This window comes from Branchiostoma floridae, chromosome 10 (genome assembly GCF_000003815.2).
Source record: "Branchiostoma floridae strain S238N-H82 chromosome 10, Bfl_VNyyK, whole genome shotgun sequence".
NCBI lineage: Eukaryota > Metazoa > Chordata > Leptocardii > Amphioxiformes > Branchiostomatidae > Branchiostoma > Branchiostoma floridae.
In genome coordinates this window covers 14,347,221-14,372,500 of record NC_049988.1, presented here as the reverse complement: position 1 = coordinate 14,372,500, position 25,280 = coordinate 14,347,221, and the positions used below count along the sequence as shown (strand labels likewise).

At 39.5% G+C, this 25,280-nt stretch overlaps 2 protein-coding genes across 3 annotated transcripts in view; one reads left to right on the top strand and one right to left on the bottom strand.

The window, feature by feature from the left end:
- Positions 1-21,220, bottom strand: part of LOC118424924 (corepressor interacting with RBPJ 1-like) — a 37,595-nt gene extending 16,375 nt beyond the window's left edge. Inside the window, exons 1-6 of the mRNA XM_035833730.1 lie at positions 21,065-21,220; positions 19,417-19,511; positions 7,038-7,111; positions 5,053-5,057; positions 4,603-4,661; positions 2,452-2,500 (exon numbers count right to left, since the gene is read on the bottom strand). Coding sequence (XP_035689623.1) covers positions 2,452-2,500; positions 4,603-4,661; positions 5,053-5,057; positions 7,038-7,111; positions 19,417-19,511; positions 21,065-21,136 — 354 coding nt within the window. The 5' untranslated portion in view covers positions 21,137-21,220. The remainder of the gene's footprint in view (positions 1-2,451; positions 2,501-4,602; positions 4,662-5,052; positions 5,058-7,037; positions 7,112-19,416; positions 19,512-21,064) is intronic.
- Positions 21,221-21,397: 177 nt separating this feature from the next.
- The window catches only part of LOC118423761 (secernin-2-like), a 41,003-nt gene continuing 37,120 nt past the window's right edge, over positions 21,398-25,280 (top strand). For both annotated transcript variants that reach the window (XM_035831971.1, XM_035831972.1), the window contains exon 1: positions 21,398-21,949. The gene's annotated coding sequence lies outside the window, so the exon portion shown is untranslated. The remainder of the gene's footprint in view (positions 21,950-25,280) is intronic.

The following is a 25,280-nucleotide window of genomic DNA, read 5'->3' as shown; positions in this document are numbered from 1 at the left end:
CACTACGTTTGTAGCTTTCATCAGTCATCCTCCTAACGCCCGGTCCCCAGCGGCACTACCTTATGGGCCCCTGCGTCCCAGGCCCTACCTACGGGTATTATGATTGTCGCCACAAACAAGCTGTCAACCAATCAGAGAACAGGCCTTCCGTGGGCTTCCTTGGGCTTGAAGCTGTCTCGCAAAGGCCGCTGGGAAGCTATCAGCCAATCATGTTACGTATTACCATGACTTTGTTTGCTCACCATGCCTACGCCCGATCCCCGACGGCTGACTGCCCATATAAGGGCAAGCTCATTAATATCTAATAAGTAGGGTGGGTAATACCGCCGGCAAAAGGGAAGGAAAGCAGAGTACAGTCAGGAATAAATGACTGACGGTACTCTGCTGTAGGAGAATGTCATCATTATGCAACGAAAAACGAAGTTTCATTACAGTGGTATGTACCAAAGTGCTGTATTTTGTCATAGAAAAAAATCATATCACAGGCAATAAAAATGATGACGTCATCAATTTGGCCCCCAAAAAATCAGATTTAGAATTCTTTAATGCCCATCTATCAACATTCGTTACGGCTCTATTCGTTCTTAATTCATTCATAAGAAAACAGTGGAAGGCCAAAATGCCAATTTAGCCAACCGAGATACCTTAACTTGGCATGTTCTTGTTGTAATACATGTACATCAAAACCAAACGCAAGTTGCTCTTGGCAGGACCCAAAAGGGGAGTTGAGAGCTGACAATAAATTGTGAGGGAAAGTTGACTTCAAGTAGGGTTCAAAGATGGCAACATTGTCATCTTAGTCCATACAGCAGTGGTGTGGGCTGAGACAACATTTATCACTTTATAATTGCCCATTCTACCCCAAGACGAGTTTGTGTTCAGCTCAAGCGATAGTGTAAAATAGAATTTAACACTAAGAAAGGGGACAAAGCAAGATGACCATATCTTCTCCTCATTGTCATTTTTAACCACACAAAATATGTATACAAGACCAAGAACATGACTTACCCATGCCAGAAACTGAAATTTTCTTGTTTACCTACTGAAATTTTGCCTTTTCCTCAATTACAAATCAATTCATAGTTTTGGGCTAAATTCTTGTTGTACTTACTCAGTGTCACTGACAAAAGGTAGTGGATGCTACCCTTAAAGACATCTGATCATTTCAGAACTCCAAAATCTATCCAGATGATAGAGAAACTGTTACTTTGCACATCCTCAATCAATGTAAACTTGTTTGATTACCTTCATTTGTACATTAATGCTTTTGAATACTTAGGAGTTTCAACCGACATCCTTTGACTGCTGTCATAAAACTGTTATTTCCTGTACGACTTTCCTTGCTCAGGCTTTCCTATCTCACTACAGTTGTCTGCACATCTGTAATATTCTGCATTACAGCCTTCCATCCAACTTTTATGGCTCTGTTAGTATTCAGGAAATGTTGTAAGAGATATGACATGTCAGCCAGTCTGCAGGGCTCCGGGGGAGGGTGTAAGTCAATGCAGGGAGAAACCTTTGAAGTCCGCCTATCAAAGGGAATTCCGAGCTGGATGGATGTCCGGCTGCGACGGTGCATGACCCACCGTAGCATCCTTGATCCCATTGAAGTTCATGTGCATGCCAACGGCAACCGCCATATATCTCGACACGGCTCAGTACTTATGGTTAGACCTTACGAACTTTCAAACAACATTTGAAAGCATTGAATTACCATAAACTTGTCAAAGTATTTTTTACATCTCATATAACCTATATTATTCATTCATTCCTTTGTTTATCTATTCAGTTCAGACTCTTGTACTGCCTAGTGGCACAAAGGGAAGTATGTTTCCTTGCTCTTTCAGTAGCAGGGTATATTTTCAAAGGGAAGGGTTGCTAGTCTTTTTCTTTTAACTTTCTCGACAAACCTCCTCGAACACAGGACCCCCATTTTGCGTCCCTTCCAAATGATGAGTGCAGCCCCAACTGAGATGCCCTACCAGGATTGAACCATTGTCTCCCATATACAAGCTAATTGGAACCAGAAACTCAACTGTGAGGCTGCTACCGATTGAGCTACAGGGACGTCCCTCTCCTAGTCACTACCAATGGTCAAAAATGGAAGCACTGTGTAAAAACCAAATTAAATTTGTCAAAAATTTAAAAAACTGTAGAACACTGCTTGAGTGTCATTGTCATTACTACAATGATAAAATGGTGACTTTTTGATGATTTTTGTTTGTTGATATTAAACTGTAGCAAGCTGAATCATAATAAATATTTTGAGCCATTGCTTATGGTTAAAGAGGGTTACAGAAGAAAACCATCATTCTAGATATATCAAAATAGGAATTTTTTCCATCTGTACAAAATTATGACATACTACAAAGAATTGACATGATCAAGCCAACGTAAGGCTTGACTACGGCACAATAAAACTCCTGATGGAAGCAGGACCGCTGATCTTACCGGGATGCCGAACGGCTGATCTCTGATGTTTGGGTCGTTCTTGGCGTACCTACATGGAGGAAAAGGCAATTAATGGACTTACTGGAACATGGTTTTAAGAATTTATGACCAATGAAATACTTGTAGCTATCAAACAAAAGGGTCTTCAGTCTTCACAAAAACTAAAAAAAGTGCCCTTCACAAAAAAATTTACTGCAATTAAGATAAGAAGTTAATTTCTAATTATTCTGAATGGTCTGCTTTCATGCCATTTTTTAACATTCTATTTGATCTCATACAACTGAGTTAAACACATTGGTAAGGGCTGATCAAGTAACGCCACAAGAAGTGTTGCATGTTGGTTGTCTGAAAATACTCAGAGGACAGGGTTGTAGCCAGCACCCGTTCTTTCGTCCTTTGACAGAATTTTGCAGCTGGGGCCGGAAAAAAATTTTGCCCATTCCGTCATCTGTGAGCAAAATTTAACCCTCAAAATGCAGGAAATAGCATTTCAGAGGGTATGGATTTCAAAATTTTCTTTGGGAGCCCCCAGATCCCCTAGGAACACTCCCCCAAAGCCATCTAAAATCGAGGGGACGGAAAATGGTTTCTGGCTGGCTACAACACTGCTCTGAGGCTCTACTTTTATCTTAACATTTGTGGTTAGAAATGTCAATTGTCATCCTTCCACAGATATATACTTTGGTAGTTTGAACCTTATCAACTACTTCATTTTTTTTGTGTGGAACAGAACTAAAAATGGACATGTTTTAGACACAGCCAAACAGCATATTATTCATGTAGACACTTCACATTTAACCACCATAAAATTTCATGCGTCTCAAAAATACAGTGCTGTAACAACATGTGCTACTTTGACTGTTAATGCCTTTTTACTGGCCATATATGGACAAGTAACATTTATAGCAAATCATGTAAGGGACAGCAATCTTTAGTGTAAAAAAGCAATCTCAGAAACATGAATGCAACGGAAGCATCTTTAATTTTACCCATCGCAGCAGTGAATGCTTGTACGACTTTGTAAAATATCGCCCCGACCATTCTGCCATTTTGAAGACCTTGGCACGAACTTGGTCTCTCCTGTGAATGCTGTATTCATCTTTATCCCGGCCTGATTGGACCAACTTGCAGAGGGCCCATTCCCAATCCCAACGTAAAGCCAAAATGGGTCTCCCGAGCCATACAGGCATTTTGGTCTTCAATACTTGAAGAGCCGAGACTACGTGCCAATCTGCATGCATCGGTCCGATAGTGCTGGAACTAAAGCCGCTGGGATGTGTACGGAATACAGGCAACATCGAGGACAAAGTCCCGCACATCCTTACCCTTCATATTCCATACATACATTTGTACCTTTAAACCAGTTTGTGAGAAAGCATATGAGACTACCCCGGGTAGTCATTGAAGATTCAGACAAAAAATTCCCTGTGATCTTGGACAAAGACTCTCACATCCTTACACTTCATATTCCATACATACATGTACATTTGTATCTTTAAACCAGTTTGTGAGAAAACAAGTAAGACTAAACATTGAAGATATAGACAAAACGATTGCCTGTGGTTTCAAGAGGTTCCAGTTAAAACAGGCAACATTTTGGACAAAGTCTTTATCATTCTTACACAAATCATTCATATTCCATACATAAATTTGTATCTTTAAACCAGTTGGTAAGAAAGCAAATAAGACTAAATGTTGAAGATCCAAACAAATGACTTGCCGTGGTTTCAAGAGGTTTCAGATAATAATATACAGCCAACATCTTGGACAAAGACTGTCACATCCTTACACAAAAGGGGTTAGAAGGCAAGATTTACATCATACAAAATAACTACTGGATAGAGTCTCAGTAAGTCTCACCAGTTGTCTATTTTGTATGATGTAGTATTTTACCAGGATGCTGGATGTCTAACTTTTGCTAACAAACAGAATTTGTAATTTTCAACCCCTGGAAATCCAGACAAAACAATTGCCTGTGGTTTCAAGAGGTTTCACATCATGAATTAGTTTTAAGTCTGAAGAACCTTGGGAAATCAGCAGTTAAGAATGAGTTGTGCCCTGTACAAACTGCTTACAGTGGTACATTCCTCTAGTGGCTGTAACCCACATAATTCAAGGAACTAATCCAAAAGTAGAAAGGAGATCACTTACGCCTGTCTGGGAGCATTCCTCTGCCATTCAAACTTTACCTCTTCCTCCCCTTCTTCTTTCTAAAAATGTATCAAGAACCATAACAAATCAAGTAATTCATAAATTAGCATGAAAGTTCATCTGTGTTGGTAGAATACAGTCACTATAGAAAAATTGCTATACTTTATTTCCAACACTGAATTAACTATGGGGACTTACCCCTTTATATGACCGAAAACTTACAGGGGTAAGTCCCTATAGCTAATTCGGTGTTGGAAGTATAGTTTAGCAATTTTTCTATAATAATTCACAAATTGTCAAGTTTGTAAGCAAATTCACTACAAAAAATCCATGCCACAATGTGTTATTTTCATGACTGATAACAATATAAAACTCTTATGCTACTGGCATATCAATTTGAGAGATTGGTTTCAAATGTAGGTAGAGTACATAAAATCATATGTGACTTACTTTGTCTGCTCGATGAGATGCGAGTTGACATGGAAAGAAAAAATATGAATATGAATATAATCATGTCCATTTACATTCTATCAAAAATACATTTTGTACATCAACAGGAAACATACTAAGCATGTATGTACATTTATAACATAACATAACAAGGTCTTCTAATCAAACTTAGTCAAACCTCTAATCAAAATTATATTTTAATATCTTAGCAGAAGACAAATTTGAATAGAGATAATCTTCAACATAATTCTAATGCAGTGCACATTAATAACAGGCAAAAAAATATAGAACAAGGCTTGCAATCTAAATGTATTGTAAAATTTGGCAGAAAGAAAAAATATAAAAGTGGAAGAAAGAAAAACTGTTCCTGAAATGGGAGAAGTGACATAACGTTACACGTCTAACTCTTTAGTCATTCCTCCCTTGTTCCAACACAAATTTGTGTACAATTACCGGCCACTTTGCAGTCAATTTACACAATACGTGCACCAGCTACGGAAATGAAACCCGTAGTTACACAGATTTCCTCACACGTAGATAAATCAGTGGTGCACAAAACAAGCATCTTTGTGGAATTGCAAATTTCTCTTCTTCGATTTGTCATAATTTGCAACTATAGATCTATGAATTATACTTGAGTTTTTTTATTGCAATAAAACATGTTTTCTTAAACACACATACACATTCATCAAACATTTTGCAGTGCTTAGACCAGACAGTATGTGTCTTGAATATCTTTTTCTTCAGAATAAGGTAAGAGATGAAAATCTCACCTATTGTCTTCAGGCACTTACAATGTAGAGATTGGTTTCTACTGTTATGTATTGTATTGTATCGTATATTATGTAATTGTATTTGAATCTGTTTATTGTAACTGTCGCGTTCTGGCGGCCCTTCTTCGGAGTAAACAACAACAATTCGACGTGCTCGAACGGGCGGTGGCCCCGTTCGGAGAAGGGTGTTCTAGAACCGCCAGAACGCGACCAGTAATGTGATTCAAAATAAAAGCAGTCTTGTCTTGATCGTCGTACAAGTGTGACGTGTGTCTGTGTGTCTCTGTCTTTGGTCCCCCCTATCCAACACTACTATCTTAATTCCGTGCACACTACTGTAAGTGGCTATTATTATTATCTAAGTGCAGTCAAATATCTTGCAGCATCTTTTTTTAGAATTAAGTACTGTAAGAGGTGAAAAAAACACTTTTTGTCTTCAGACGCCATAAGTCATTTTTCCTCTTATCGCGAGTTCTTCAACATTTCTTTAAGTGGCTATTACAATCAGAGTCAGCTGCCTTGTAGCTTCCTTTCCAGAACTAGAGGGCCCAAACCTATACCACTTACTCTCGGCCTAAAGAGCTATCTACTAAAAAAATACGACCATAGCGTGTTCAGACCTCGAGATATCAAACCTGAAGTTCCGCTGAAGTACCGTAACAACACGCTAGGGGGCTCAAAATGTAATCGTTTAAAGGTCTCATCAAGAGCTACATAAGTACCAAATATCAAGACAATCCATCCAGGCTTTCTGGAGTTATGCTTATCAACCACACACACACACACACATACACACACACACACTCACACACACACACACACTCACACACACACACAAACACACTCACACACACACACACACACACACACAAACACACACACACACACACACAAACACACACACACACACACACATATACACATATACACACACACAAACGCTACCAAAAATATAATGCTAGTTCACCTTTATTTGTTGGTAACCTATATCCGTTGCTTTTTAAAAACAGTATATTTAGTTACATAAAGTTGGCGGGTGATAGTTTTAAACTGCAATATCCTGAAAACATTGCAATTTGAAACTAATGTTCATCCACGTGATATCCCCAAATACCCTTTTTAACAGCAACGGACATAGGTTACCCAACGGATAAAGGTGAACTAGCGTTAACCTTCTGGCGAAGGTATTAAAGAAGGAGATGAGAGTGTCACCTTTCTCTGCTCCAGATGGTGCCACGTACATGAAGCTAAGCTCATGTTTCTGCTTATCTTCCGCCAGCAGACCCCTGTACATTGGAGGGGAAGATAGGAACAGCAATTGACATGGAGGTTTTCATCATTCCATAGCTTGGGGCAGAACATTTAGACTCGGCTTATCAACTTCTCATAGTAGAGGAAATGTGCAAGCAGGGCTTTCTCCAGCTTTAGGTTTTCTCTGCCCTACGTCATCGTTAGGGACTATGTTGCTAATTTCGTTGTCAAATCTGTCATTTTAAGCTTATGAAAATACAGTTTCGTCAACCTCATGTGATGATGTTCAAAGCTATCAGATGAGTAGTGTGATTTTTTCAGTCCCAGCAAGCAAATTTCTGCATGAAGATAGAGGGGACGATCCTGGAGACACCCCTTTGTGCAAGTCTACTGCAGCTGGCCTTGGGAAAAAGATGGATTAAAACATTGCAACATACATTAAATAGACAAGTACTCAATGTGGGACTGTTTCTGCAGTATGATACAATTATCAACAGAGGAAGACTTGATACTTAACCACCCCAACATATTCAGCACCAAGGAGAGGCATAATATCAAACATATTGTCATCACTGTACACTGAATTTGTAAGGGCAATATACAGATATCTATGTTATCTAGATATTTTGCCTGACACTTTTTTGTATGTCAAGAATATGCTGTATACTACTGTGCAATAGTGCCAGTAGTACCTTTCCATTTTGTAACCTAAGTGTACCACTAGCAACAGTTGGGTGCATAGCTTCAACTGTTGAAACTTTGAAACTTTATTAGAATAACCATTAGCGGTGGACCCTAGGGTCCACCGCTAGTCTTCCTGGTATATATGACATGACATATGCACACTGAATACAAGTGTCATCTACTAAGTTCTAGAAAGTTTTTTGTCACAACAGCCAATCATTCTGTGTCCCCCATACGTATCACATTGGATAGGACGCTTGATGGGGTCAGCATAAACGTATGTAACCTAAGTGTACCACTATCAACAGTTAGGTGCACAGCTTCAAGTTCAACTGGTCTGAATACGAGTGTCATCTTCTAGAAAATTCTTTTGTCACAGCCGATCATTCTGCGTCCCCCACATCAGTTAGGACACTTGATGAGGTCAGTGTAACTGTATGTAACCTAAGTGTACCACTATCAACAGTTAGGTGCACAGCTTCAACTGTGGGCATATGCATACTAAATACAAGTGTCATCTTCTAGAAAGTTCCTTTGTCACAACAGCCGATCGTTCTGTGTCCCCCGCACGTATCACATCGGATAGGATGCTTGATGGGGTCAGCATAAACGTATGTAACTTAACTGTACCATTATCAACAGTTAGGTGCACAGCTTCAATTATGGGAATATGCACTGTACTTCTGATTGAATATGAGTGTCATCTTCTAGAAAGTTCCTTTGTCACAACAGCCGATCGTTCTGTGTCCCCTGCACGTATCACATCGGACAGGACTCTTGATGGGGTAACCATATGTAACCTAAGCGTACCACTATCAACAGTTAGGTGCACAGCTTCAATTGTGGGAATATGCACTGTACTTCTGATTGAATTTGAGTGTCATCTTCTAGAAAGTTCTTTTGTCACAGCCGATCGTTCTGTGTCCCCCGCACGTATCACATCGGATAGGACACTTGACGGGGTCAGGGGATCCCTGCCCTCGGATTGGTCGCGTTATTAGTCCTAATGTGGAAAGCATCCATCACTGTCAGGTCCCACCTCTGGGCATGCCCTACTCTGGAGGATTGGACACCACTACACGCCCCGACAGCTACCTGACTGGAATATCCTGGACATGGACCAACGTCAGGACTCGAAATACATACATACATACATATATTTTGTATGTCAAAAATATGTTGTATACTAGTAGTGTGCAATAGTATATGTAGTACTTTTACATTATGTGAACTAACTGTACCACAATATCTGGGCTCGAAATACATACATAGTCATACTCTTATTGAGTTGTAGCATTAACAAAGTTTCCTTTCTTCCTCTCAGGGATCAAAATACCACCTGCATATGCAGGTTAGTGCAGGTAAAATTGGAGCTGTGCAGGTATTTCTGATGTCTACCTGCACCTAATCTGCACTGGGCCATGTACTGGGTTTTACACATAGATGTCCTATGATGTAGGTGCATGTGGATTGTTATTAGCTGCATTGATTGTTCCCAAAAGAATAACAATGGTTCCACATTTACAATTTAGAGTGGTGAAGGTAAAATTTGTCTGGTGCAGGTAATTTTCAATGTCACCTGCACCAGTGCTGGTAGGCAGAAAAAAGTATTTCAAGCCCTGAAGTAAACTGCACTTTTAAGCTCTGTAGACAGTGAACTAAGGCCGTCGTTGCTTATGAAGATAAAACTTTCACAAAGGTCACACAACTGGGTACAGGCTGGGAGGGCGCCAGATGTCGTGAGCTTTGATATTTCTGCTTAGGACCAGGGTCAAGCGACAACTGGAAAGCTATCAAAGAATGATGCAATACTGTTGAAGTAAAATTCTGGGAGAATACAAGTACAGTACGGTATACGCCCTTCCACTGTGCTTGGATCTTTGTATGATTCTGTCAACTCCTATAATAGACTTTTCTGGTAAATCTAAGGACAAACACATGAATACATTCTAAATAAATAAACTACCAGTACCATCATTGAAATTCTTGTTTGTCTCATACTTCCATACCATCCATTTGTATTCAGTACATGAAAAGTATGCTTCACCCTGCTTTAAAAATGCTGACACAGATACTTCTCAGCATATGGAGCAAAATGAAGCATGTGAACGAATTGGATGTCTGTATTTGCTTGAAAATTGTTCTTCTTTTTCTGACAAACATAACTGCATGTCTAACAAATAATTCCCACTTGTTGCCATTTTTCACAGTCAACAATGTAAAATGATAGTAGTTGACTCAATATGCAATTGGCATCCATAGTGAAGGCATGTTCTTAATTTTGCTTTGAAATGAACACAACTTGATAAACATTTTAAAACACAGTGACCAACTGTAAGATGTCTTGATTAGCCAGAGCCAGTGAGAGATCTGAATACTGAACATGTATTTCTGCCAAATGTGGTTCATAACACTAAACATGTATTCTTTAAAGTTGTACAACAGTTTTGCTACAATCTCAAATGTTTTTTTAACAAACTGTGGCTTACTTGTGGGTGTTCCAATCCCTATACTTCTTTTAAGTAATAGACTTTTCCTTCCAGTCCAAAGCTTTAACTTGAAGCAGCCATACCATCTCACTGATCCAGCTCTGTGCTTATGGATGCATCAGTGTATCCCCACGCCTCCAATAACAGTTTGGCATTCTGACACACATTTGATAGCCGGGAGGCACGTGAGACCAACGCTACCAGAATACAACATCAACTGTAATCTATGCTGTAAGCATCTTCAGCCAAGTTCTCAATCAATAGTCATTGGACAGGCAGAAACTTTCACAGTAGGAGTGCAAAACTATTTTTTCTTGTTGGACCATTTGGAAAACAAGAGCTTTTAAAAAAAGCTGGTCTTTCGCTTACTTATATTGTGTAGGTAAAACTTTTACCAGATGAGTTTCAGAACAGTTTCAATGGTATGAACTAGGGGTGGGTACTGGAACAGAAAATTCAGGTACAGGTACAAAGGATCAGGTGCAGGTCCGGACTTGATGGTCTGTGCAAACTTTTGAAGGGGCGATACTCAAAACAATTATCCATTTTGCTACTAAGGAATTAGTGGAGTATCTGATTACCACTGGTGTTATAAAGTCCTATGTTCATGTGAACAACACTTGTTCTGTACGTTGACGTACAAAGTTTATTCAATTTGTTCTCGTAATTTTTTGCACCAGTAAGCCCTTAAACGTATAGATGCCTGCTGATATAATGTGTTCATTTTCTAATTGGTGCAGCATCCAGTTTACTGATTTTTGTCAGGTCTGTGTCTGTTAATAAAATTGTACTTAATGAGTTTCAAAATGCAAATGCAGTTTCATTGTGGTATGTTGAAAGGAACGTTTCATTTCTTTTCGGAAAGCAAAATTATTGAGATTTTGATTCATTACGTCAGTGGTTATGGGCCACAAACTCACTCCATCGGGGTAGCTTGGAATCTTCTCATTTGAAATCAATTAGATAAAATATTAGTCAGTGTATTTTACATATATCAAAGAGGGATACACTTTTGTTGAAGTTTCTTCCACGAAGATCCCTTGAAATTTCGAGTAGTAAGCAATTTTCCACATGCAACCGCCTCCCACCCCACGTCAGATCTCTGCACAATTCTGGATTTCATAGAGGTAATTCTCCACATCGTGACTTAGGCTCTGGGTCATTTCAACTTGAGAAGGATCGGAGGACTGATCGAAAGCGTCGGTATATAAGCGCTTTATTTTGTGCACGGATATATGGTCCTAAAATTGTAACATCGTAATAACACATCAAAATCGCGACACCCCTTCCCAACATGCGACACTCCCTTGGGACAAAATGGTGGCGCCCATGGACGCCAACGAAAACAATATACTAGTAGGTTTTGTTATCGCAGGCCTGTAATAAATTGCTATTTGTTCCAACATATGCAACTATACAAAAGTAGTTGTCTATACATGCGACGTTCCGGGCGAGCTCTCTCCGGTCACCGACCTTCCAAAATTTCCACATGGCTGGGGAGGACGCGAGACGCCGCCAGCGAGACCCCGACGGCTGTTTAATAATACCAAGGAGGTTAAAAAAGACCTCGTCAGAGAACTTGATGCTGTGCCTTTAGGAGATTCATAAATAGAATAACTGACAAATTCAGTCGGTAACGATTTTTGTATGCAAAAAAAAATCAAGTTTTATTTGACTCTTTTGACAGTAGACCTCCACAAAACTCAGTAGATACATTGTATATAGCTTTCACATCTTTCCTGTATGTACAATGCTCACAGTTCCCTACTCAAGTCAATCTATACACTGTCACCAGTCTTCACCAAACACGATTAGAATGTGCTAAGATTCAGGATGGATGCTTTTTTTCCGTTCAATGAATGTTGATCAAAGGCAGATATTTCCTCATGATAGCCATCACTTGAGTTGTACAATGTAAAAGTGGAAAGGACATCATATTCTGACTGTATTTCTTCACTACCTGCTAGCAGAGAGACTGCACCAGTACACACTATGAACATGTACAGACTCCAGATGTTACAGAAGGTATGAATCCTTTATAAGAATAAGGCGTACTAAAATTACATACCGGTAATTATAGGTTTGTTACAATGGCCATTTCTACACCAAAATCTTACATCATGTCTGTCAACCCAGTTCACATGAGATGGAAACAATTGGAGATTTCTTTGATCCGACCTGGTCCTCCCCTCCCCCATCTAAGTTTGTGCTACTCAATATCACTAGTTCATGAAAGGACTTACTATACAATGGACTAGATATCCTTTACCATATGAGATGACCACAAGCTGACCAGTGTAAAAGCTACAGGTGGTAAGTTTTTTGAAAGCCCATGTTCCCAATTGCAAGTTTCTGAAGGATGTATAGTATCCTGTGTGGTAACCATGTGCTACCGCCCGACAATCATCTGTTTGAGATCCTTGAGGCTGTGTTCTCTGGCGACCTGCAGGGCGTGGTCCAAGGCATGGATCTGCACCAACAGCTTAGCTACCTGCTTAATGCTCTCTCTGTAAGGAAAGGGGATGCAAAAATGAGCGAGTTGTGGGGTAATCAAAATATGTTACAACTAGACACATGTTCGATGTAGACACAGGCTTTGTGGCACTGGAACTAACCTACTCACTGTAAAAACCGAAAACTCTCCTTGTTTTAAATATGAGGTTCAACAACCAAACCTCCAAACAACCAAACAATCAAACAAATAATGATTCTCCAGAAATTTGGACTCCAGGTCAAATAGCAAATGTAACATAGCCAGAAAATATAATTACTGTTGGTCACTTCTTTTGTGGCCAAGAGCATGTCATCATTTTATTTAGTTATGAAGTTTTCATAGCTTTAGAGTGCTACAACAAATACTGTGGATATCCGCCAAATAATGTTAAATTTTGGACAACACTTACGACATTTGTCAGTTTCTTAAAAACATGAAATCTGTAAAAACAGGTACAAATCAACATTTTACCCGTCATGCATATGGCGCATCTGAAGACTAAAAGCAAGGAGGTTAAAGAAGGACTAAAAGCAACGAGGTTAACCTCCTTGCTAAAAGTCATATTTTGCTGTATAGTTTATTGTGTCCACCCCTTACCTTGCTTTTCTCCTGTCTATGTCGGGACAGCCGATGCTGTTCTTGTGTATGTTGAAGTTTAGGAAGATTTTAGGATCTCTTTCCATTGCAACTACCATCTCTTTTTAACCTCCTTGATCATTACCACACGGCGTACGGTGAAAATGGCACATAATGGGTGAATGTTGGTGAAACACGGTGAAAATGTGTCACCCGGATTCGCATTGTTCCCATGTAAATATGGAAGGGTGAAAGCAAATATTGCACCTACGTGACAAAAGAGTGAAACATGGTGAATTCACCCCTAGTAAAACAAACAGCAATTACGTCATTGTGTGTTTCACGAGCTAGCGACGTGCTCGCCGCTGTCCAGTCGACGGCATTGGGACTGAAGACTGCCCGCCCAGTTCCTCAGCGCAAGCCGAGGATTTTTTTCGCATTGCCGCTAGCTCCGCAAGCCGTGGAAATATCTTTGACACTGGGATTGAAGACTGCCCGCCCAATTCCAGGATTTTTTACGCTTGCAGCTAGCTAAGACGTGCACGTGATCGCAATACGCACCTCTGATTGGTTGATCCTACAGCTGTAGGGGGTTCCCCGCTATCTACTTTCTTTGCTGCCCCATGATGCTTTGCGCCCACCCGTGTCAAAGAAAATTTCTTTTACATTTCTACGCACACAAAAAACGCTATATTCCACAATTACATTGCAATATTGCCGTGTGGTAGTGACAGATTGTGAGATGAAGATTTCCTTCAACTGCTGGCATTGTAACGTTGTTATGCTCTGAACTTGCCAAGGACGATAACGTCCTTGGAACTTGCCCAGTGTTTCTTGACCGCCTAATCATAAGGTCCGACCTACCCCTACCTACTGGGAGGAAAGACACCACAACGTTTGGACCCTTTCGTACGCGCCGCGTTCACTAAGAGAAACGAAGTGTGACTGATATCCATCGAATACACGTACGCAAAGATACCTTAAATGTTTTCTCTTTACCTTGCAGATATAGTACAAGTTGAATCGCGGAGGTCTTTGGTTGAATAGACGTCTACAAATACGTTGTGCAGGGCACATTGCAGGTCCTTTATTCCTGCTAATAAGCCATGCATAAACCAAGCAGCACATTCATGGCAGGCCGATACGTATGTCATCCATACTAGTACTTGCATGGCCTTTGGCAATACCATCGAATCTGCAGGGTAGAATATCTCGCTAGCACGGTATGGCATGGTCGACCCGGACGGACGGACGGACAGACGGACAGCAATCTAATATCAGTCTGATTGCCTTTCGCCGCGGAAGCGCGGCGAAAGACAAAAACAGACCTGACAAAATTTGGTGGACCGAGATGTTGGACCTAAAATGAGATTATATCATGAGCAGGTTTTCACAGGTTTGGGGGCTTACCAGTCAAAGAAAATGACAAAAGTGAAGTAGAGTATCATTTATAGTCATTTCTGCCAAGTTTTACAGTCAATTGTACAGAGGCAGTTAGCCTTGTAGGATTTTAAAATGCCAGTGGTATATACGTAGTCGAATACTCCACCAAACAGATTTGCTTTGAGTATCACCCTGGTATGTCCAGGTTCAGGTCCAGGTCTCTGGACCTGAACTGGACCTGTACCTGAAGTTTCTGTACCGGTACCCATCCCTATTTCCCAGATATTATCCAACAATGACTTTGCAGAGCAAGAAAAACTTTTTTATGGTGTCCTTCATGCTGTTGGTCCCCTGTAGCATACCAATTTACGATCCATTAATATGCAAGATAAGAATTTAATTCCTATGACCACAGGCATACTTACAACTTGGAAATCATGCATGTACAACGAAAATCATGTACTGTTAGTACTGTATCTGAAACATATGCACACACACATCATATACACTTGGCCATTTGTAATCAGTGAGTAAGGTAACAGTCCCTTATTATGTGACACTACTGAAATAACATTAGTGCAGAGAGCAGACTTCTTTCATGTCTGCTTTTCAAAAGCCATTGTTATAGACCCAGCCAGCCATTCACAAATGTCATGTTGCTTTCATTGCACGCTGCATGATGTAACGTCTGCGGTATCAGCCACTGTACATGGAACTTAAAGCCGTTCGTTTTTAATTCTTTGGTGAGACATGTAAGTGATGGCAGGAACATGGCAATGGCTGACAACACAGACTCTGTTACTAGTGTTAGATGGCATGTCAAGCCTAACACATGGCTACATATCAGTCACAAAGAACTTAATGAAAAGGCTCTGACTGTTTTTTTATGGTACATGTAACCATTAGGTTTGCGAGGATCTTATTTCGTGGTACGGAGAAAATGGATTGTATGCGGCAGTTTTTAGTTTGCAGTGTATACGACAGGGCAGGTGGGCAAAAAACAGGGCATTTTTCCAGTGACTTTAAAGTTTAAGTTTAAGTAAAGAGTTAACCACAAAAATTGGAAATATTAAACTGTGACAAAACTTTCAACATTTACAGTAAGTATCCCACTCAATAATTCTAGAAAAGTATAAGCATCTTTTTTCAAGTACATTTTGTATCTCCAATCTGGTCTATTTCTCAAACATCATTTATTCCCTTTCTACCAGATAAATTTCCATTTTAGCTGACCAAATTTTTACATTTAAAGATCTAAATGATAGTATACAACAATATCCAACAGAAAATACCAGTACACACTTTTCATACGGTCCCTCCACATCATCATTCGTTCCATTACCTTGACTTTCACACATAGAGTGGCTATTTAATGACCGGCTCGGGAAATAATGCATCTACTTTATGAGCACCACGGGAAATAATGGGAGATACCGCAGTATTTCCTTACCTGCCCAGCGCACCTGTTGTTACTACATGATTCAATGTTAATAGGAAAAAGGACCACCTTCTTGTTGCAGCTAATTCTTGTGGGGAAGTCAAAGTCTTGGACGATTTCCGCAGACAAAATTTACGGAGATGCTCTAATATCGATTAAAGTATACAAAGCCCGCATATATATCGATTCTATGCTTTTTGCCCTAACATTTGTACTTCCAAAATTGAATACCTAGAAAACAAAGTATGGTAGCTTGAATAAATTTTCCACACCCGTCATGAACTTCTAGCAGAAGTTCTTGGTACACTATCTACAGAAAACTTAGGGTTAAATACATGTACAAGTTGTACTTGTCTGTAGGCATCCTTCCATCTTTGCAGATGATGGTAGCGCTCTGTATACCGGGTATATGAAGTTATGGCAGTTGGCAGCGTCTCTTGTGACTTGTCTATACTCTATATATATATACAGTCAAACAAAGGACAACCTAATCAATGTGACTACTTTATAAGTGGTCCTTTACTTAAATATTTTTCCTGGTGGCACAAGCATTAATAACCCAGTTTATACAAATGGTCACCTACAGTCCAGTCAACACCCTATAGGTGAGTAAGGTGACCATCTTACTTACCTTACATGTACATGTACATAGGAACCATCTGGAGAATATGGACACACCAGAACACTTTTTGGTGGTTCCTTGAGAATCTTTAAGAATTCTGTCTATAGACCAGATTTTATCAGTCCCCATAGTGGTCTTTTTGTGCAATTTTGACTATAGTATAAAGGTTTAAACTTTTGACCTTACGATTCAGAAGCAGCATAGCTGAGCACCAGACCATAGAATATCATCACACAATAACATGAAAGTTATAGCAGTCAGACGTGGTGTGACATCATGTCTAGACGTTAGACCTACATGTACACATGTCATTCTTGTTTTTGCACCAATATTGAATATGAATGACTTCAAATCAATATACATGTATCTATCATAGAATCCGGATATCCATTTTAACCAAAAAAATATTACTTTTGAATGTTTCAGTATTTCTATAGAGATGGAAATGGGAATCTCGAAGGATTTCATCTTCAACCTTGGAAGTTAAAGATGTACAAGTGACTGACCCCCTCTATATTACTTAAACTTAAAGGAACACTTCACCAAAGTGGACAACTTTGGTGGTGCATTGATTGAGTTGATTTTACCATTGACACAAGTATTGAGAATCCTGTTTAGTGACCACCTGTCCACATACACCAGATTTTATTGGTGCTTTGAGTGATCTTCTTGGGCAGATTCGACCATACTCTTATGTTTTTTAGTCAAGGTGATTTAAAAAAGTTATCTGTTTCAAACAAAAGTTAGACATCTTATGCCACTAAATATCTATCTAAAGTTAAAACTAAATATCACAGTTCACCACATTGCTACAAAAATACAGAAAAATTCTACTTTACAACAAAACTAAATAAAAAAGAAATTAGAAATTCTGTTCTACTCAAATGGCTTCAAAAATATTCCTCTCTATTATGAATATTATATTGGATAGATGGATGTCTCCCTATGTAGAGTCTGGAACAATAAGTCAAAAATTATCGATCTTTGTAATTACACGCCTACCCTACCAATCTTGCAACGATTAAGTTGTCACTTGGGCAGTATATTTCTGACTCAGAGATACATGTACAGCTTGTCAATGGTGAGGAATAGACTAAAATGTCCTTAACTGTTCAATGGAAAATTTTGCTAAATACAAAATGTACTGGAAAAAATAAGTCAATGCCAGACAGTTATATCTTTCATGAGTCCAGTCACAGAAATATCAACTGAATAATTTTTTTTTCAAAAATTATATTTTTGCATGTCTTATTTGTCATTCAATGCCTCATCAGTACATTCCCATGGTGCATCAGGGTATCATTGATTTTTGGAAATCGATACTTCCGGTAAGACTCCTTGAAAATTGTCTGTTAACCCTGGATTAACCTTGATGTGGGTCAATGCTGCCAGTGGTATTCTAACTTTGATCTCCTATTCTCCTTGTACCTTGTCTACAGTTCTAGCATAACCAAACAACACTGTCAGTGAAGTATCAAAGATATTCTAATGTCAAGACCATAACAAGCTTAACGGGCACAGGGTTGGACAAGTCCACTAGCCCTATTCTCCAGCTCAAGTGAAAGTGCTGAGCAGGCAAGTGAATGACCTATCCCACTAGCCCGATTGGGCAAGTAATATTTTCCCATTGAGTCAGAGTGAGATTTTGATATAGTTGTTCTTTTTTTACAGTCATGACATCAAGCAATAGTCAAATAGAGCAATAGAGGCAATAAAAAGAATTGCAATAAATAAAATGTATATAAAAGTGAAATTTGAGGTTTGGGCAAGTGAAAAATTTGGGTTTGGGCAAGTATATTTTTTATGTGCTTGCCCTGATTGGACAAGTGAATTTTAGAAAAGTCGTGCAACTCTGGGGCCAGTAACAAGTTCAGATGGGCACCTTACAGTAGGAATACAGGTAACCTGTATTCATCACTCTCAGTGAGTTAATCTTGTCTCAATCATAAAGTTTCTGAAGTAAGGGCTGAAGATGCTGTTCCAGGCCTATGTTTTTGTGACCTGTAACAAAATTAACTCACTGAGAGTGATGAATACATGTAATTGACCCGACAGAAGTAACAGGTACATCATACAGTTATTGCAAAAGCTGCCACGGTACCTACTGCAAAAGTTCCTATTGTGAGTGTTTATCCAAACCATATCAGAACTGTATTCAAATGCAAAATGACCATTTGAACTCAAATTGAAGTCTACAAAATGGAAAAGTATTTGCTGCTAGGTAACCCAACAATGATTGAACAATCAGAATCCCCCTTTTTTGTTGTCAACAGAAGTTGCTACTTGTGGACAGTTTCATCAGGTGGGCATGAACAACAAGCTCCTGTTTATCACCCTCCTCAGGGCAATTCTGGTTGCTTCACATTGTTGCCAACAACATGCATCGCCACTAACAGTAACAACTTGCAACGTGAACAGGTCTGAATTGCCCTGAACAAGGTGACAGATGGTCACTGAAATATTGTTTGAATAAAATACTTGGTTGTGTACAAAGAAATTTGTTTGTTATTCAGAGCTAGTTATCCATCTGTGTCTGCATAAAAATACTGAATTCATCATTTTGTTTTCATACCAATGGCTCTAATACTACTTCGGAGTGACATCCTGATTGGTTAAACTTAAAATTTATGAAAGCGAAGTTCTGATTGGCTGACCTGTGTTCAAACATCTCCTGTTCCTTGTGGTACTGGGAGGCTAACTCATCTTGCTTCTCTTTCTCATGTTCTACTTTCTGCTGGGCCATCCATACCTAGAAGACAAAGAATTGTTTGGTTAAACATTACGTTTGACCATACATGCGGTAAATAGACAGAGGCAATACTCTTTTTTTAAGAATTTCTTGACTTTGGCATTGACAATTGAGAGACACGAGGAACAAAGATAGCGTTACATGCAGTTCATGTGATTATAATTTAAGTAATGTAGAAATATAGTGGAAGATGGTATGCAGGTAACGGCACTGAACTTTAATCCAACGCAACTTTAATCCAACACTTTTCAGAACCCATCTGTCAGTCAAAAACTAGCTCCGGTTTGCAAATTCTTTTGAGTGCTTTACAAGACCAGTAAGGTATACGACTTAAAACCTTGTAAGTTTGAGCTCACAAAGATCGCATGTTGCAGTGACAAGTTAATCAATCTTCTGGTATGTTTTCAGGTTGTTAATCAAGCCGTGGGAAGAGGGCAGCGATTGTAATTTCAAGCAACCCTACTCTTCGTCCTCACATTACACAATCATCATGACAGTAAATATAGTGAAATATCAATAAACTGTCCATCCAACACAACCAACATGCCTTGAAGTATCCCTCTTTAAAGTACAGGGCCAGGCTTTGTTACGCAAATTCAGTGGAAATCTGAACACGCGCCATTTTGAATCATATTTCAGCACGCCCCTTCACCCCTATTTTTGAAAGTGATCACATCCAAAGGCCAGTAGGACGGATCTCACTGGCGATACTATTACAGCCCCACATGGGGGACGTGCTGTAGGGAGTTTGTACTGTGTTTTGCGGGGATATTTTTGGGGAACCATTCACAAACAACGTATTTTGCCACCATTTGCTGACCAAACAACGGATGAAAAGTTTCATAGAACGTCATAACTGTGTAGTGGAACAGCAGAACGGATTTGCCGCTGGTTGATGTATTTTCGGGCCGTGTTTTGATCGCTGCTATCAGCAGTTTACTGACATGCCGATTTGCCAATTTAACCTTGAGTAAGTGCCTGCCGATTGATACTAATTTGTCGTTGTAAATATGAAATCCATAGATAAACAGCCTTGTTATATTATTGTGTTGGATTAAAGTTCCACTGGGAATAGAATCCCAAAGGACTTGCTATCAGTTACACTGTCTTTGAAATGTTATTTTCTCGCGACACAACAGAAAGTGGCAGACCAATGCGTGTGTAGCAATGGCCGGGGAAACATAGTAAACAATGCACTAAACAGTTTCCAGAATGCGCTAAAGCCCGCTTGTTTATTCATGGTTCAGTTTAGAATTTGTTGGAATGTGTTGGATTAAAGTTCAGTGCCGTTATGCAGGTAAGATTTGGTAGCCGAAATATAGTGGAAGATTTTTGTTTCCACACATAATTTCTATAACAGTGTACATGCACTAGATTTTTGGCTGACATCTAACATACTTCGTTAGTGAAACCATAGAGTATAGACTCATGTACAAATTTCTTGATACAATGATCACTCTATATCTCAACGTACATAAAATTACGAACACGGTGATGATGATAATATTTTGACGACATGTGAGGGAGGGGGGCAAAACGAAGCCATAACTTACCCGTTTGATGTTCGCCTTTGAGGCTGGATGGAAGTCTTTCTTGCACATGAAATTTGCGAAGGACTTCCCCATCTTGTAATATCGTTCTTTGGTGTCTTCTAAAAGGCAATTTACGGCTCACAATAAGCGTGGAGAAGGCAAGTACTAGTACGTCTGTGCGAACGCAACTTCACTGTTTGGACGCCATCATGAATGGAATGCTACACTTCACAATTGGGGGTGTTAAAATGTAAATATTTTTTGGGATTAATTGTTACTCAAAGAAGACTTAGAACAGTAAAGACTGATAATATTCTAAATCTAGGAGCATAATAGTACGTTTAATTTGTGTATTTAGTGTAATTGTCTTATTTTGCCAAAATTATTACCCCCTAATATTTAGGGCAGATATGGACGGTGCCATTTCCTAGGGTCAGGGGTGTGTCCTGGTCAGTCCAAAATAAACAGGGAGGCACAAATGCACAGCGGATTATTTTTATCTCACACCGGACGTCTTGAATATGTAACAGTTCTGTAAGCTAGATTCTGTTGGTCCACAGATTACCGTCATTTACATCATGCGTTGTTTCCTTTTGTGAGAAAGTTTTGCCAGGAAACCGTCACGTGACCCATCGTGTCACGTGACCTTTCCATCAATCGCGACATCACTTTCACTCTCTCAAGTCTCGGAGAGCCCGCACACGGCCAGTGGCCCGGCCCCAACGCCACGTCACAAACGGGAACGGAATCATCGAGTACGACACACGCGTGCTCAGTTCTCCTGCGCCCACCACCGCCCAGCCATCTCGTACGGTTCCGGCCCCGTCTCCCCCCGATCCCTTGCGTACGACGAAGCGGAACGAATCGACACGGAGGCTAGGGGCTGAGAGATCCAAGGCTCGCCAGGTACCGTTGTGTTCACTCAGTTGTGTCCCATCATAGCTCCAGCCGTCTAGATGGGGAGAAAATGCGATCACTGGAGCTATCACTTTCTTTGGGCGGAAGGGCAGCTATTTGACGGGGGCTCACAGACCCATACGTCTTGCCTCCGTCTCTGGACCAGACGTTCCATTAGGGACGCTCCATCAATAACCTACATGAGGGAGCTGGAAATTGGATGGTGCATATTTCGGGAAGTCGGGGAAAATTACTATCGCCAAACCTCCTCCATGTTTTGATACAGCTAGTTGTTGTAGTTAAACCACCAAATTTCTCCAAGTATTTAGAGAAAATGGCTATGGTCAATGGAACAGCCGTTATACAAAATTGAACTGGTATTGTAGACAATTGTCATTTATGATTTATTTGAAGAAAAGTATCTTGTCTTTAGATCATCATTATTACATGTTTAGTCTATATAGAGGAGTACATAAAACCTTCATACTAATATGATGGTTCAGTGTGGTTTGATGCCATTCCCATTGCATGTATGTCATGACTAACAACCCTTATCTTGTCCATCCACATTTCTGGATGTTCCTACTAGCCCATTTATCTGACCCCAGGGATGGTACATTTTATGTGTTTATTGGGGGTCATTTCCCAAAAAATTGCTAATTGCATACACCATGTAATTTAAGCTTGTTGTAAAATTTTAAAAACATAAAATTTTGAAAGGTTTGTGTCCTAGTATTTTAGACTGTCCTATAAAAAAGAAACTTAACGTTACTTAATTATTTGTTATGGATTGATTATCTATATTATATTCAAGTTATCATTCAAATCAATACTAAAAACAATGATGCAAGAGTGTTAATTATAATGTTTATTGGGGGTCTTTTCCAAAAGTTTGCTAATTGCATGCACCATGTAATTTAAGTTTGTTGTAAAATTTTAAAAACATAAAATTTTTAAAGGCTTGTGTATCCTAGAATTTTAAAGTGTCCTTAAGTTTAAAGTAGCTTAATGTAATGATACTTTACCATTGTTATGGATTGATTACAAATCTATTCAGTTATGACTCAAATCAATACTAAAAATAATGATGCAATAGTGATAATTATAATGTCATGCCTGTATAGACCATGTTAATTCCAATGTAGTTTATTGCCATGGCAATGTCTGGGGATTGTTGCCATGGCAATGCTTTTTGTTTTTATTTTGCTTTTTGTTTTTATTTATCTATTTATTTATTTCTTATATTTTACATATCCAGCAAATAAACACTAATAGTAACAGGGTTCTAGCCAGGATTTTATTTTAGCGTAGTGGGAATGGCATGGTAGCGAAGCGACCAATCAGGAGATTGGTGTGGAAGGGGGTCATTTTGAAAATGTAGAGTTAAAAGTTGGCACTCTGTTAACTTTACATGTAATTTGAAGGATTTTGGGGTCAGTTTTGAGAGCATATCATCATTTTTCATTGTTCAGACATTGATAAGTCATTGTTGAACAAGCAAATTATAGCAAAGCACCACTACACTAGTTAAAAATTAGCGTAGTGGCCCTTATTTTAGCGTAGTGGTCAAACATTTTAGCGTAGTGGCCCACTACGCTAAAATGCACTAGCTAGAACCCTGAGTAATACAGTGAAACCTGCCTTAGGGGTCACCTGAGTATAGGGGCCACCTGGCCATTGCGGTCACTTTTTGTCGGTCCCTTGGATTTTTCCCATTGACCTAAGCATTAAGAAATAGTCTATAGCGGTCACCTGTCGAATGCGGTCGCGGCCAGACGATTTTCGGTCCGGCCGCTATGCCAACACTGCCGATAGCGGTCACCTGGCCGGCCGCGTTACGCCGCGCTAAACCCACGAGGGGTTCACTTTTTTTTTCAATTTCTGCAATACATCAGCAAAATGTAGGCTCAACTTGGACGATTTACGAAGGAAACACTGAATAAAGAAACAGTATACAAAATTATGTGATTTTATGCGAAGTTTTTCCACCCAAGTTGTTGGCGTTTTTTCTCGCCCCAGACTCTTTGCACTGTACCCTTCTCTACATCGTCATTTCTGTGCAGACTGCAAGACTATATGGACAGATTTTACAAGTAGACCATCCGTTCATGTATCTGGTGTTATATGTTCTTGAAATCCATGTACGGTGGTCTAATTTTCGTATTCCGCGGGCCAAAAATATCGGCATCTTATTTGCGTGATTTTCCAAGATGGCGTCGCTGCAGCAAATAAACAAGGTCAATTGGGGTCAGTGGACGACTCCATTTTTACCTAGGTAAAATTTTGCAACAAGAATTCTGATGTATAGCATAAAATACGGTAATTATGGTATGGAAATGATTAAAATCAATTAAATCACAATTATTTATGCGAGAACTAGACTTAGTTGGATTTTTGTCAAAGAAATAAGCCTACGTAGAGAAAGTTTTATTTCGACGTGACCATCTCGGCATAATGGCACATGCAGACAAGTCAAGCCAAGCCTTCGTGAACAAATGAAAGTTTTTGTGGTGTTTTGATGCTTAGAAATGATTATGAACTTGTCATCAGTAGTGATTGAACGTCTAATTTTTGCTGGCAACTAGCGGCATTTACAAGATTTGTCTATTCGATTGGTAAAGTTGCCGGAGACTCGCGCTGTGACCCAAGCTCAGAAAAAGTGAGATCGAGGAACAAAGGAAAATGGCGGCGCTGACTTCGTGTTCAGACAATTCTAACTGGATGAAAGACAAGAGAACCAAGCAAATGTCTGTCAGTTTTGACTCAGACATACGATGTCGAAGGCTTCGACTCCCGAGGGACACGCATTGACGTTGGTAATTCGGCAGATTCCGAGAACGGCAAGACTCAGATTAGTGTCGGACTCAGATTAGAGTTAATGTCTAATATTAATAATAGTAGAGTATGTCTTCTCTCTAAATCTTTAATGTCATGATTGGCATACATTTTTACTATACAGAAATAAGGGAACAGCTACAGTGCTGTAGCAGTAGCAGTAATTCAAATGTATTTCATTAAACTGTTTGTTTTAAACTCATATTTAGTTTATTTTTTTATTTTTAGTTTAAATGTATAACCTTAATAATATTGTCAATAAATACTCAGTGGAAGCTGAATGCCTTGTCACTTATTGCTTGTGGTGAAATGTACCTTTTTTGGCCATACTGCCTATAGGGGCCACCTGCCCATAGGGGCCAAATTTGGCCAGTCCCTTGAGTGACCCCTATAGACAGGTTTCACTGTACTAAAAAATATATTTTGTACTTAAAGATTGTTGCCATGGCAATACATGTATAGCTTGTTGCCATGGTATTTCATCCTACCACACTCTTCATAGTAA